Source organism: Paramisgurnus dabryanus, chromosome 3 (genome assembly GCF_030506205.2).
Source record: "Paramisgurnus dabryanus chromosome 3, PD_genome_1.1, whole genome shotgun sequence".
Taxonomy (NCBI): Eukaryota; Metazoa; Chordata; class Actinopteri; order Cypriniformes; family Cobitidae; genus Paramisgurnus; species Paramisgurnus dabryanus.
In genome coordinates this window covers 27,371,364-27,383,921 of record NC_133339.1, presented here as the reverse complement: position 1 = coordinate 27,383,921, position 12,558 = coordinate 27,371,364, and the positions used below count along the sequence as shown (strand labels likewise).

General features: G+C 36.7%; 1 protein-coding gene across 2 annotated transcripts in view; it reads left to right on the top strand.

Annotated features, from left to right (window-relative positions):
• kcnh6a (potassium voltage-gated channel, subfamily H (eag-related), member 6a) overlaps positions 1-12,558 on the top strand; it is a 28,006-nt gene that overhangs the window by 5,259 nt on the left and 10,189 nt on the right. For both annotated transcript variants that reach the window (XM_065277852.2, XM_065277843.2), the window contains exons 4-6: positions 360-463; positions 542-794; positions 3,473-3,663. In XM_065277852.2, the coding sequence (XP_065133924.1) occupies positions 360-463; positions 542-794; positions 3,473-3,663 (548 nt within the window). The remainder of the gene's footprint in view (positions 1-359; positions 464-541; positions 795-3,472; positions 3,664-12,558) is intronic.

Here is a 12,558-nt window from a genome sequence, read left to right as displayed (position 1 = left end):
GATTTTCTGTTGCATATGTAAAGTGTATGTGCAAGCTTGACTCAGAAATATTGTATGGGTCAAGCCTGAACAGATAATAATTATTATTACACACACCCACTGATAAAATGTTTAGCTTGAATGCACTTTGGATAAAAGTGCCTCCAAATCCATGAATGTAAATTTAAATTGTAAAGATAAACATCTGGATAGCATCTCAAGATTTTTGTTTTTTAGTATATCCCACAAAAATCTTTTTAAAATCTCCTTAAAATAAACTCATATATTTCTCCCTAACTTTACATCATGTCAAGCGTTAAGAAAGCCCATTTTGAGCTATTAAAATTTCACTGGGTTTATGCGTTTTGTTTGTGAATCAGGTCAAAGACGTAAAATAAAGTTCAGAATGCCTTCGCTCCGTGTCAGACGCCAGTCATCTCTCCCAAAAGACCACTTTGAGGGCGTGGTGGTGGACTACTTACAGGTACATGGCTACATGCAGCTGAAATGCACATCCAAAATCACTTTCCTGATCTACAAACCCCCTTTGTGTATCCTGCAGCCCTCTACTGATGAGGTTGTGCTGAAGGACCTCCAGATGTCATCTCAGGAGAGCTGCTTAAAGTCAGAGACCCAGGCCTTGATTCAGCAGAACCCCTCCGCCTGTGACTTCCCTTCCCCAATGTCACGGCCGTCAGATCGGTTAGACCCCAACGTACCTCAGCTCAAACACAGCCGCTCCAGAGAGAGCATCCGCAGTCTGCGCCGGGCTTCCTCGCTTCATGACATAGACGGCATGAGGGACCAATGGAGCGGTAAGAACAATAGATATTGCATTGGATCTTGTAGCTCAACTGGTATAGAATTGCATTAGCAGTGCAAAGGACATATTCATAAAACAGATAACTCAAATGCACCGGTGCTTTGGAGTGTTTGCCAGATGTGTAAATATTATATTTATATCATCTGGATTGTTCTGTGAGACTGGCACCTTCTTCAGTTTTTTTGCACTTTCAAGCTCTTTCTTTAGCTATGAAAAAGGTGTGTAACAACTTACTTTGTGTGATTTGTGATTGAGTCAAATGGGAAAATGGGCCTTGAAACCTAGGCTCCACTTCACAATATCTAGTTTGCAGACTCTGGCTCAAAATGAGAGCACCATTCTCCTATATTGTATTTTCATTTTAAGTATTTTTTACCAGAGAAATACTGCACTTACTGCCACCTACTATTAGCACAGATAATTAACACAATACCAACTTGTTTCTAATACATATTTTAGAGCAGTGGTTCCCACCTTTTTTTCGAGATGGTTCCTACTGCGGAACACAACATCCAGGGGGCGGGGTTGGATCTAGATCCAACTCCTCCCACTTTATATACTTTGTTCCGCCAAATGAACCAATATATTTGCGTTGTTGCAGCCCGCAATTAGTTGCAACCTGTGGTTGCCAATGTTTGCTCTTATCAATTTAAGTGTACGTTTGATTTATAATATAGTCGAGAAAGATTCATAATTTAGAAAGTATTCCCGACAGTGTGATATCACTGAAGGGATTTATTTGTACATTATCCCACTTATTACACAGCTATTCCTATATGAGTAAATATAAAAACAAATGTATTTGATATCTTTTATTAGCAAATAAAAAAAAAGTAAACCATCTACGAGGGAAACCTGTTTCCTAATGGCTGTAAGCAAAGATGCGTTAAAACAAGTTCAAAGTCCATACAAGATAAACATTCAATTTATTCATTTCTAAATAACACGCCATAACCTATATATTTTAATAATTATGCATATTTATACTTATTCATAGGTCTAAAACTGCATGTGGTAAGATTACTCGTAGTAGGCTTACCCGAAATGTTTTACTCCAAAACATCATAGCAAAAAACTTACATTTCACCCTAAAGGCACTACTTTTATTGTAGCCATAAGTAAAGTAAATTTTTATGTCAAAAGAATAACTTAATGTAGTTACGACTTAATGCGGAAATGGTAACGCAGCAACACGTGTATGACGTGTCTTGTGGTAAAACTGCAAACCAATGGGATCTCTGGATCTGGATCCAGCTCCGCCCCTGGATCTGAATCCAACCCCGCCCCCTGGATGTTGTGTTCTGTAGGCGCTACTGTTTTTTTCTGGTAGCCCCCCAAGTACATACACGACAATCTGTGCGTTGACAAGCACGTTTATATGGAGCAAGCAAAACTGAAAAGAATTATTTCACACAAAAGAATATCATAACTAATCTTACCATATGATTTTTTTTAAATATGTTTAAATAAAATTATATGCATTTTTTTTTTACCTCAAAGGGTATCGAATCTAGCTGATGCTGCATCTGTTTGTTGTTTTTTTTCTGTCTCGCTTAAAGGGGACATATCATGGAAATCAGACTTTTTCCATGTTTAAGTGCTATAATTGGGTCTCCAATGCTTCTATCAACATAGAAAATGTGGAAAAGATCAATCCAGTAATTTTGTTTTGGTAAACCATTCTCTGCAAGCAGGTGGAAAAATAGGTCATTGACATTTGGCTCCCTTGTGATATCAGAAAGGGAATAATACAGCCCCTTAATCTGCACTATCCAACCAAGGCACTGCCATTTAGTGTAGAGATCAGCTCATTTGCAATTAAAAGGACATTTTTGCTCACACCTACAAAGTGGCAATTTTAATATGCTATAATAAATTATATATATGGTATGGACACCAAAGATTTATTTAACATTTTTTTTTAAATGTTTCCGTTAATAAAAATCACGCCGACGGAATTAAAAACTCAAGGATGAAAGAGTTATGTTTCTATTGATCCCTGAATACATTAAATCCGCAATCTAATTAGCCTAAATATGTAACGTTTGATGAAGTAAGCTAGTATTGTTTTCTAATGGTGGTTATGGAGTAACTCCAAAACGCAGCACAATGCTCAGTGTTATTATGAGCATAACAAAGCCATCCACTTGTGCATGTTAAATTCTGAAACGTTACATCTCAGACGTGTGCAATGAGACTTGATTGGTTCCCCAGTTAGTCGGCACATGTAGGAGCCTGACGGGCCTATTTCTGTAGCTGCAGTCCTAATCAATGCTTTTGTGACTGTGATTACCCCCAGCCACCCCTGATGTGTCTGCCGTGTGTGTGCGTGCTTTATAGGGTTTATTTCTGTTGCTGTACAGACGTCTGTAGGACTCAAAGATATTTAAAGCAATAGTTCAGCCACCCAAAAAGAGACAATTCTTTATTTTTGGCAAAAGGGCAAAAGTTTGTGGGTTCAAGTCCCAGTGAACACACAAAATGATAAAACGTATACATTGTGATACTTTGGATAAAAGCTCCTGCCAAATGCATAAATGTTACTTTTCATGGTACTGTATTCATCAACTGTACATATATCAATACATGTATTCGTTATAGTTTAAATAACTTGCTAAGATGAAAATGCATGTGCCCAAGAGTCATAATGGCTGAATGTATTTTTCTCAGATCTGAAGCCCAGTAATCTAAACTCCACTTCAGACTCTGATCTGATGCGGCACCGCATCCCTCAGGTGACGATATCATTTGGCTCTGACCGCCTCAGACCCCCGTCTCCCACAGAGATTGAGATCATAGCACCCAGCAAGATTAAAGATCGCACACAGAATGTCTCGGAAAAGGTTACGCAAGTTACCCAGGTAAGCTTTATAGTCTTTGATAGGTCATTATGATACCTTACATCCAGACTGAGGTGTTGTTATGATACTGTGCATGATGCAGTGTGATATCTCTATACGTTTTGTTTTGATATATAAGAGTATAGTAATATAATATATAATAAAGAATGTAATAGTGATGTTTTTGCAGTGCTAAAAGTGAAATAAATAAATAAAGTTTCATTAAGAATTTACATCCTGAATCCGTTGCAATCTAGTGCTTTTTGTGGCACGTCTGTGCCATTACTGGTCTTGCCTGATTTGCATTTCCTTTAGTGAATCGGATGCTAAAACAACACAGACATTGTGAGCAACTTGACAGCATAGCTCCAATTCCAACGTTTTTGAGTCAAAGTGAAAATAAACAACATGATTGATTGACTGACTGACTGAATTAAAAGATCAGCAGCCAATGAGAAGACTGTAGCTTAATGACATCATCTATATGATTAACTAATAAAAAAAAACTCAAGCAGTTTGTGACCTACTTAGAGTTTTATGGCGATGTAGGCAGTGTTTATTCAGATGTTCATGGAGTACACAGAGCGTGTATGGGCAAACTGACACACTTTCCTGCTTTAGTGACTTGCTTAACAATATATATGAATATTGGAACAGAGTTTGTGCAACTGTATGAATATATATCATATTTCATTATCACATATATTTCATAAGTATATAGAAGACTGTCTTTAAAGTTTTGAGGGCTGCAGTGCAATGGAGAGAAGAAAGTGTGAAAGAGATTATTGGTGACGTCACTCTTCATGGACACAAATAGGAGACTGTGTGTTTCCCTACCAGTGGAAAAATCAATCTTGCTGACACATCTACTGCTGATTTAAGCTTGCACATTTTAGTCATAAACCCTGCTTGTGTGTGTGTGTGATATTGTTTTTCAATTAACTTCACAATGAATATAGACAGGTGTACTGTTGAGATGTACTATATGGGTTTTGGTCACTTATTAAGGGTTTCCTTGGGGAAGGAAGTGTTTTGGCTAGGACATTTGCTCTGTATACAAAAAGATGAAGAGTGATGTGAAAAGAAGAGTCTTTGAATTGTTGCAGGTGTTGGATAGGTATCAATACTTGGAAACATTAAGATACAACAAAAACAAGAAAGCACATTTTTTTAAGCATGTACATTTTTTTTTAAAGTATGTTGTACATTAAACGTATTTTAAAGCTGTGAAAATTGGGGTTTCTGTAGCTCAGTTGGTGGAGTTCATGGGTTTGATCCCACACATACTGATAAATGTATAGTTTAATTGCCTTGAATAGAAGCATCTGCCAAATGCGTAAATGTTAAAAGTATTTTAATTTCGTAAGCTTGTCCTGTGTGTGCGCGTGCATAGGTGTTTGTGTGTGTGTGTGTGTGTGTGTGTGTGTGTGTGTGTGTGTGTGTGTGTGTGTGCGAGCATGTGTGTATTGGTGACCTTGGCCTCTGGGGCTAATGGATGTAGAGGGCAGTGACAACAGGGGTCAAATAGACTGTTTAATCTGCCCGTCTGTTTCTCTTTGCACATACACATCAACAAAAGTGCACATGCAATTTTTTTGCTTTCTCTCTATCTTACTCTCTTTCTTTCTCTCTTTGTAAGTTTCTTCTGATTACATCATTTCCTAACACACATTTCTATTGAATTCTAATAGTGTTTTTGTTTTGAAACTCTGAATTTAAGTATTCAATGTGAAGCTGATTGACCAGAAGGTAATTTGCGGTAATATTATGGTAATGGATAATGTTTTGAGGGTTGTGTGTATGTTAGGTTCTGTGGTAGATTATGTGGCAGTTCCTGGCTTGATAATTGGACTTCGATTTGACACTAAGCAAGAAGAGAAATAATCATCTGCATTGATCTTTCTCACCATTGATTTGTCTACATGACGTATCTTGTTATGTGAATGGCTGTGCTGTATTAAACAGTCTGGGTAGGAGGTATTTTAAAGAGCATTTGCTTTATGAAGGAGACAAGAAGTTAAGAGTGAAACAGGGTGGCACAACTTGGAAATATCAAAATGGTTCAAAGAAATCAGAATTAATTTCTAATTGGATTTCCAGGCCTGTATATCTATGGAAATGATGTGTTATAATAGATTACAACAATTAATATACATTCTGCTTGGCATAACAGATATCACAGATATCAACACAGCAGTAGTGTAGTGAAGCCCAAAATCTATCTGTCTGTTGAGTTTGGCTTGTACCTGTTGAGTTGTCAGACTGTGATAGGCTCAAATTAGAACAAAAGGGTGAAATTATTAATGTTCAACTTGTGCACATACAGTAATACTACAGTAACATACAGTTTAAAACATCATACACATACACTGTAAATATGTTTTAGCTGCCTTAATTCTTTAAGTGTAATTGGCTGTGCAAGTCATTATAATTTACTATTTAACTACACTTTAACGTATAAACTTCAACTTCTTATAAACTTCAACTTCTTTTTATCAATTGCGATAACTTAGACAGGATAAATTTGCTTTTTATAGTTAATGTAAAAATTGCAAATAAGTTCAGTTTACAGTGTATGTGTAGCGTAGTTTATCTCTTACGATGACTTGTATCAGCTCTTGTTTCGTCCACATAGGGTAATCTTTATGCAAATCGAATGGCCTCCATTCCGTACCTTTATCCGTATATGTGTGTGTGTGTGTGTGTGCAGTACGAAGGGAAAAGGGCGTGTTTCCCAATGTGTCAGTGCTCTGTAGTTCCCTGTCTCAGCTCAGAGTGCCATCATGAGCCTGAAACTTAAACCGGTAAGTGCTGCTACTTGTCTTGATCTTTATTTACAGTATATTCGCTTTATACACCCTGTTTTCTCAAAGCTCCGCTGCGTTGGGCATCTCGCTATCTCTCTCTGATCGTTTCCATCACACACCTGGTTGAAAATAAATGGGTCAGGACCTTAATGGGCTTGAGTGACAGCTGATGCCACACATGTCTCTGTTGACTCTGTTGCGAGTTACACGTTTGACATATGCCAAATGAAACGACTCTTGCTTTCTTTTCTTTTGTGTATTTATTTTTCTCTATTGTTTTGTCTAGTTATTGTTGGTTTAATTATTTATTTACTGCTTATTTTTCCTTTTTTCAGTTTAGTTAGTTGTTGTAGCCTCCCTTTTTTGTTTTATTAAACAAATAATATCGCTATTCACCATGTTTTTTGTTTTGTCTGTTGTAGCATGCAAACATGTCCCTTCCTTTGTTTCACTTTGTTTTTTTCCTTTTTTTGTTTTGCATGTGAGGGTGCAGTGTTGAATGTGTTCTTCTGAATAATTTTTTATGTATTTTTTTGTTGGTAGAAAGAACGCACATCGAACACATGGAAATGTTACAATGAACTGAGATAAAGTTAGCAGTAAAGTTTTGTGCCGTATATCTTTGTGCGACACCGTGTTCTGCTATCTTTGAGTTTGTGGCTGTGGTCGGCATGCAGACAGTCCGAATAGATTTGCTTAGTTTCACCATTATGAAACAGAGCGTTAGATTATATCAATAAGCACAGATATCTCGCTCCAGTGAATTCGTGTGTGTGCATGTGAGCTCCTTCTGTGGACATTAGGACATCAGCACATGGATTTGAATGTGCATCATGTTAGTTACATGAGTAGACTGATAAATGAAAAAAAACCTATTGGGAGAAACGTACTATTGTCCTTTTTGTTAATTTGGTAGTTAAATTGAGGACACAGGTATTTTGTTGAGGGCATATTGTATAAGGGTGACTAAGACTGAGCTTCTCATAACTACTTTAAATGCCTGTCACTGCCTTCTTAAAAGGTATTTCAACTGTGTATACTCTGATAGTGCCAGGAAAGACTGTTTTTCTGTTACCTACACTGTACATTTTGCAGCATTTTGCTGTAGTTATGCATCTGTTTGCCAGTAACTTACTTACTATTTACTGGCAACAGTTTGTTTAAAGTTAAATGAACATTAAACATTAACAAATCTTTCTCTTTACAGAGTACAACTTTAAAATAACACCCTCACGAAAAGCATTCTGGGAACAAGAAATCCTCATCAACGTTTAATTTTATTCCTTCAGGTTTTGATTCCCAAAATGCTTTTATGAGGCTGTTATTTTATAGTTGTACTCTGTAAGAGAAATATTTGTTAATGTTTAATGTTCATGTTAATGTTAATGCCAGTCAATAGCATACATTTCATTCTACAGTTAGCTACTGCCAAACAGCTGCCAGTAATACTGTAATTTCTAACAGTGTAGGAGAAGCATTTTAGAAATGTTACATTTTTGAAGTGTTTCTGCATACAGACAATGAATCTAGATACAACGATCAAAACTACGGTTAATATATTTATATTTGAGGGATTTTCTTTAATGCAAATTAATATGTAAAGGTCACTCGGGTGAAGATCAGGCGCTGCCTGTGACATTCATGGTGGAGTGGTACATTTTGACTGAAATTTGGGCTTCTTTGCATGTGGTGGAAAATAAAAGAGAAAAAGGAATATAGGGAGGAATAGAGTTATAATTTATACATAAATAAATAAATAATTATTTAATATACTTAATTAACGATAACAACCAGTGCCGGCTTATAAACTATCCCACTTATTACATGGCTATTTACCTCAAAAGTAAAGTAAGGAACTTTAAATATTGATTTGAAACATGCAAATATAGAAATACAGACCTTCGTTTAGATAAGACAAGACATTCAAATGTCACAAACACAATTTGGTTTAAAGGACAAGTTCGGTATTTTACACTTAAAGCCCTGTTTTCAGATTGTTTATGATGAAATAGAACGGTTTTGACTGAAATTTCGACATATGCTGCTGGCCCGAGAATTTTCGGGTGTTTGTTGTTTCACCTCCCACCTCTAACATGGGTGTATAGGTGCACTGGAACAACCCTTCCTAAAATGCATTAAACTTTTCGTTTACAAAGACGTGTTCACGGATATGCTCACACAAAAATCGCTGCAAAAGATGCTTTCCAACAGGTTTTATCATAGTTTTTGCCAACTCCATTGACTTGTATTAGATGTGCTGTGAGGTACGGTATTATTTTGCTCCGGGAACCTTGTTTGTATTCTTGCAATTGGCAAAGGCGGATTATCGCCACCACCTGGGCTGGAGTGTCTATTTTTCAAGCGCTCAACGGAAGAATATACGGGTGTGAGGCGTTTGGAAAAATAGGTCCACAAGTTTACAACGAATGCTAAAACACCTATTGGAAAGCATTTTTTTGCAGCAATTTTTGTGTGAGCATATCAGTGAACACCCCTGACCACTCGGTGAGTTTCACATCTTTGTAAACAAAAGTTATTTGCATTTTAGGAAGGATTGTTCCTGTGCACCTATTCAGCCATTGTAGAGGTGGGAGGTGAAACAACAAACACCCGAAAATTCTCGGGGCAGCCGCATATGTCGACATTTCAGTCAAAACCATTTCATTTCATCAAAAACAATCTGAAAACAGGACTTTAAGTGTAAATACCGAACTTATCCTTTAATTATTTGTAAATATAATGTCATATATGTTATCTAAGACATATTTATATAAAATTTTTGTTTTACATTAAACTTTACCTGTCAAAATGATTGGCAGCTTCCAGTTAACCTTGTATTATTAGTTTTGAGCGGTTGTTATCTGGGAATAACAAACCTTTAAATGTCGTGACTGGTCAGTCAGAATCAAGCCTTCCAACGAGTCGTGTAATCATTATTTTAATTTTTTGATGTGAAGAAACTTTTATAGCATGTTTATTATTAAGAGTGCAAAGTTATACTATGGATACCATTCAAGAACAATAGTATTCATAAGGAAAATGTGACTTAAAATTTTACATTGAGATACTTTACAAGTGTTACTACAGTATGAAATATGTCACATGTCACTCATATGATGAAGATTGGGTGCAGGGGTTAAACTTCGTCATCGTACTGTCAAATGCTGTACTTTGACTACTAATGTATGTGAAAGAGCCTTATGTGTTTTCTGATGGCTTTTAGCTCTGGATTGGTTTGACCTGCTGAAAATGTTCCAAAAACACTCCCTCATCCCCTACCAATCCTGTGTTACTTTTTTCTGTAAATTAGTGCATTTAACCAGCTAATCGTGTATGGTTCAGCAGTCTAGAATTTTGTCCCCTAGGTTTAGAGAAAGCCTCATACGCTGCTGCCTTCTCTCTTTAGGGTTAGTTCTTCTGGGGGTTGTGTACAGTGGTAAAGATGGCTGAGATGAAAAACTGTTGGGGTAGAGAAAAAGGAGTTTCTTGGGAAGGCACGTTGTGGATGTTTTGTGCATGATGACTTGAAGTTTCTGGACATGAATTCTCTTATTGTCGTACCGGTTAGTGCAGGAAAAACTGCCCTTAAGCTTTGTCAGGATGCACATAGAGTAAATGAAGTTTTTATTAATCTATTGATATGATTTTAGAAATTTGGTTACAGCTGCATGATTGTTCTTGTTGTGTTTGTCTTCTGTCTATAGGCCAGATGCTGTTATAATAGACTGTTTATCTTAGTTTTATTTAATATTCATATTTGATATATTTATGCGTAATAAATATTCTATGTTAATATTTGTATTTATTTGTGGAGTAACCTGTGCAAGATTATAAATAGTAATTCAACACCCACACTTTATCAACATTCAGACAGTTCAGTTATAAATAAGGACATTTTCTAATAAAAAAGTCTAAGCAAACAAAACCATTATATAAAATGCCATGTGTATGCACTGCAAGGTTGTTGAGATTTTGTGTTATCAGTAAAAGTATCTGTGAATATCATTGCAGTGGTCATGTGTTCAATGTCAAATGGTCATTTTCTGCTTTTGGTTAACAAAATTTCTTCCCACCAAAAATGAAAAGGTTTGAATCGACCAATTTTTCCACATGATTGATATTTACTGTTCAACTTGTAGTTTCCATGGCAGCCTGTGGTTGCCATGGTCTTTTGTGCCAGCCGTGATCATTGGTTACTAATGGTGTATTAGTAGCCTAAGTTGAAGTTTTATTGGAGAAAAGAAATGGGTTTCACTGTTAAATAGCAGCTATGTACAGCAGAACCCATGCTTTAAAGCTTCTTTAGTGTTAGTGCGGATATGACTTCTCTAGTTAGCTTCTTGTTGTCTGGGCTTGTGTCCAGAGATTGATCAGTGGCAGGGATGCTGGAGTTCACTGTGACATTGTGAATTGATGAACTGATACTGAACACGATGCAAAGCCCCTGAGTCACACAATACAAACTATATGTAAATGTTGTCTTTAAATCCACACTGCATTTACAGTGGCCAAGTGTCTGTCTTTGTATTTTTTTACAAGCCTTAAAAATATTTTTTTTGTGTGAAAGATATTTATAAAACAACTACTGATCCATTTTAATCCTGGTTTGAAAGATAGGATGTGATCTTAAAGGAATATTCCACTTTCTTAACAAAATCTAGATAATTTACTTAACTCACCCCCATGTCATCCAGAATGTTGATGTCTTTCTTTGTTCAGTCGAGAAGAAATTAAGTTTTGTAAAGAAAACAGACTTCTCGTCTTACACCAGCTGTGTGACTCGCCAGCGCGACCTTACATAATGCGTAATCACGTCGAAATCGCATCACGTATGCAAAACTACCGTCCCAGTGTTTACAAGTGTGAAGAAAGAGGACCGTTACGATGTTGTTGTATGTGAAATTATACTACCGTAATTCACATTTTTGAGTCAGTTTTTTGTTAAAATGGTCTGCAAATGTGCGTTTCACATATGTAAGGTAGGGGTGAGCAATATGGGAAAAATTTCATATCACGGTTGGTTTAGGCAAAATCACAATTTTTACGATTTTATCATGGTTCTTTTTCATGTTGTTTTTTTAAAGACTATTTTTGCCATTCATGAGCTTTAATACAGCCATACTAATGCCCCCATTTAAAAATACAGTCCTATAAGGTAATATATGCATGGAAAGTCAGCTGAAGTCATTCAAAATTTTAAAGTAAATATGGACTTATCTTTTTTTTTAGATATAGAAGATACAAAAGTTTTCTTTTTTCTTTTGGTATTTAATTAACTTTGATGACAGAGACTTTTATTCGTTTAAGGCGTACAGTAACCAAAAGTTTACTATGAAAATCACCAATGCTCACCATATGAGCATTTGTCTGTTTAAGCCAAAAAGATGCAAACATAAAGCCGGTTAAGCTCTGGCTGTGCATGCACTCTTTTGGTGGGTGTAATGTAGCCTGACTACGTCAGACTTCGTACTTCCGCTAAATTTCATTACGCTACTGTACTCAGTCTGAGATACCTCCCATTCAAACCGTTTTCCTCCGGCATCGAGACGGCCGTCAAATCAACGAACAGAGGGCAGGATGAGAGCCGTGACGTAGACGCTAAGCGCCGAATGTACAATTGTAGTTTGTAGTGGACATGGAGGCACAGAAAGCTATTTGCTCTGTTGTGGAGAACCGGCACTTGCCAACTTAAGCCCGAACAAGAGTATGTTTGTTAAACATTTTGAATGGAGATTATGTTGTTACCCTACTCCCGACAGGTTTTGGGAAAAGTTTAATTTATCAACTATTACCGATCGTCAGCGAGAAACTGTGTGCAGCACAGCTTGACGTGCACAACGATTGAGAAATCATGGAAGGGAATTTCATTGCTCATAGTTAATGGTGGAGGACGTGTGCGCAAACATTCTTTGTTGACATTCCTGATTAACTAGAAAATAAGGTAGGAAGATTTAATTTACATGTGGTTATGGCTGTCTGGTGGAAGAGTTTGAGACGAGAGAGGGGCGTTCCTCCACTTAGACGTAAGTGGAAAGACACCGTTAGGATAGTGTTCAACTAGCTCTGGCCCGATTTACTTAACATAATCTGCAAAAGTCGTTCATAGCCT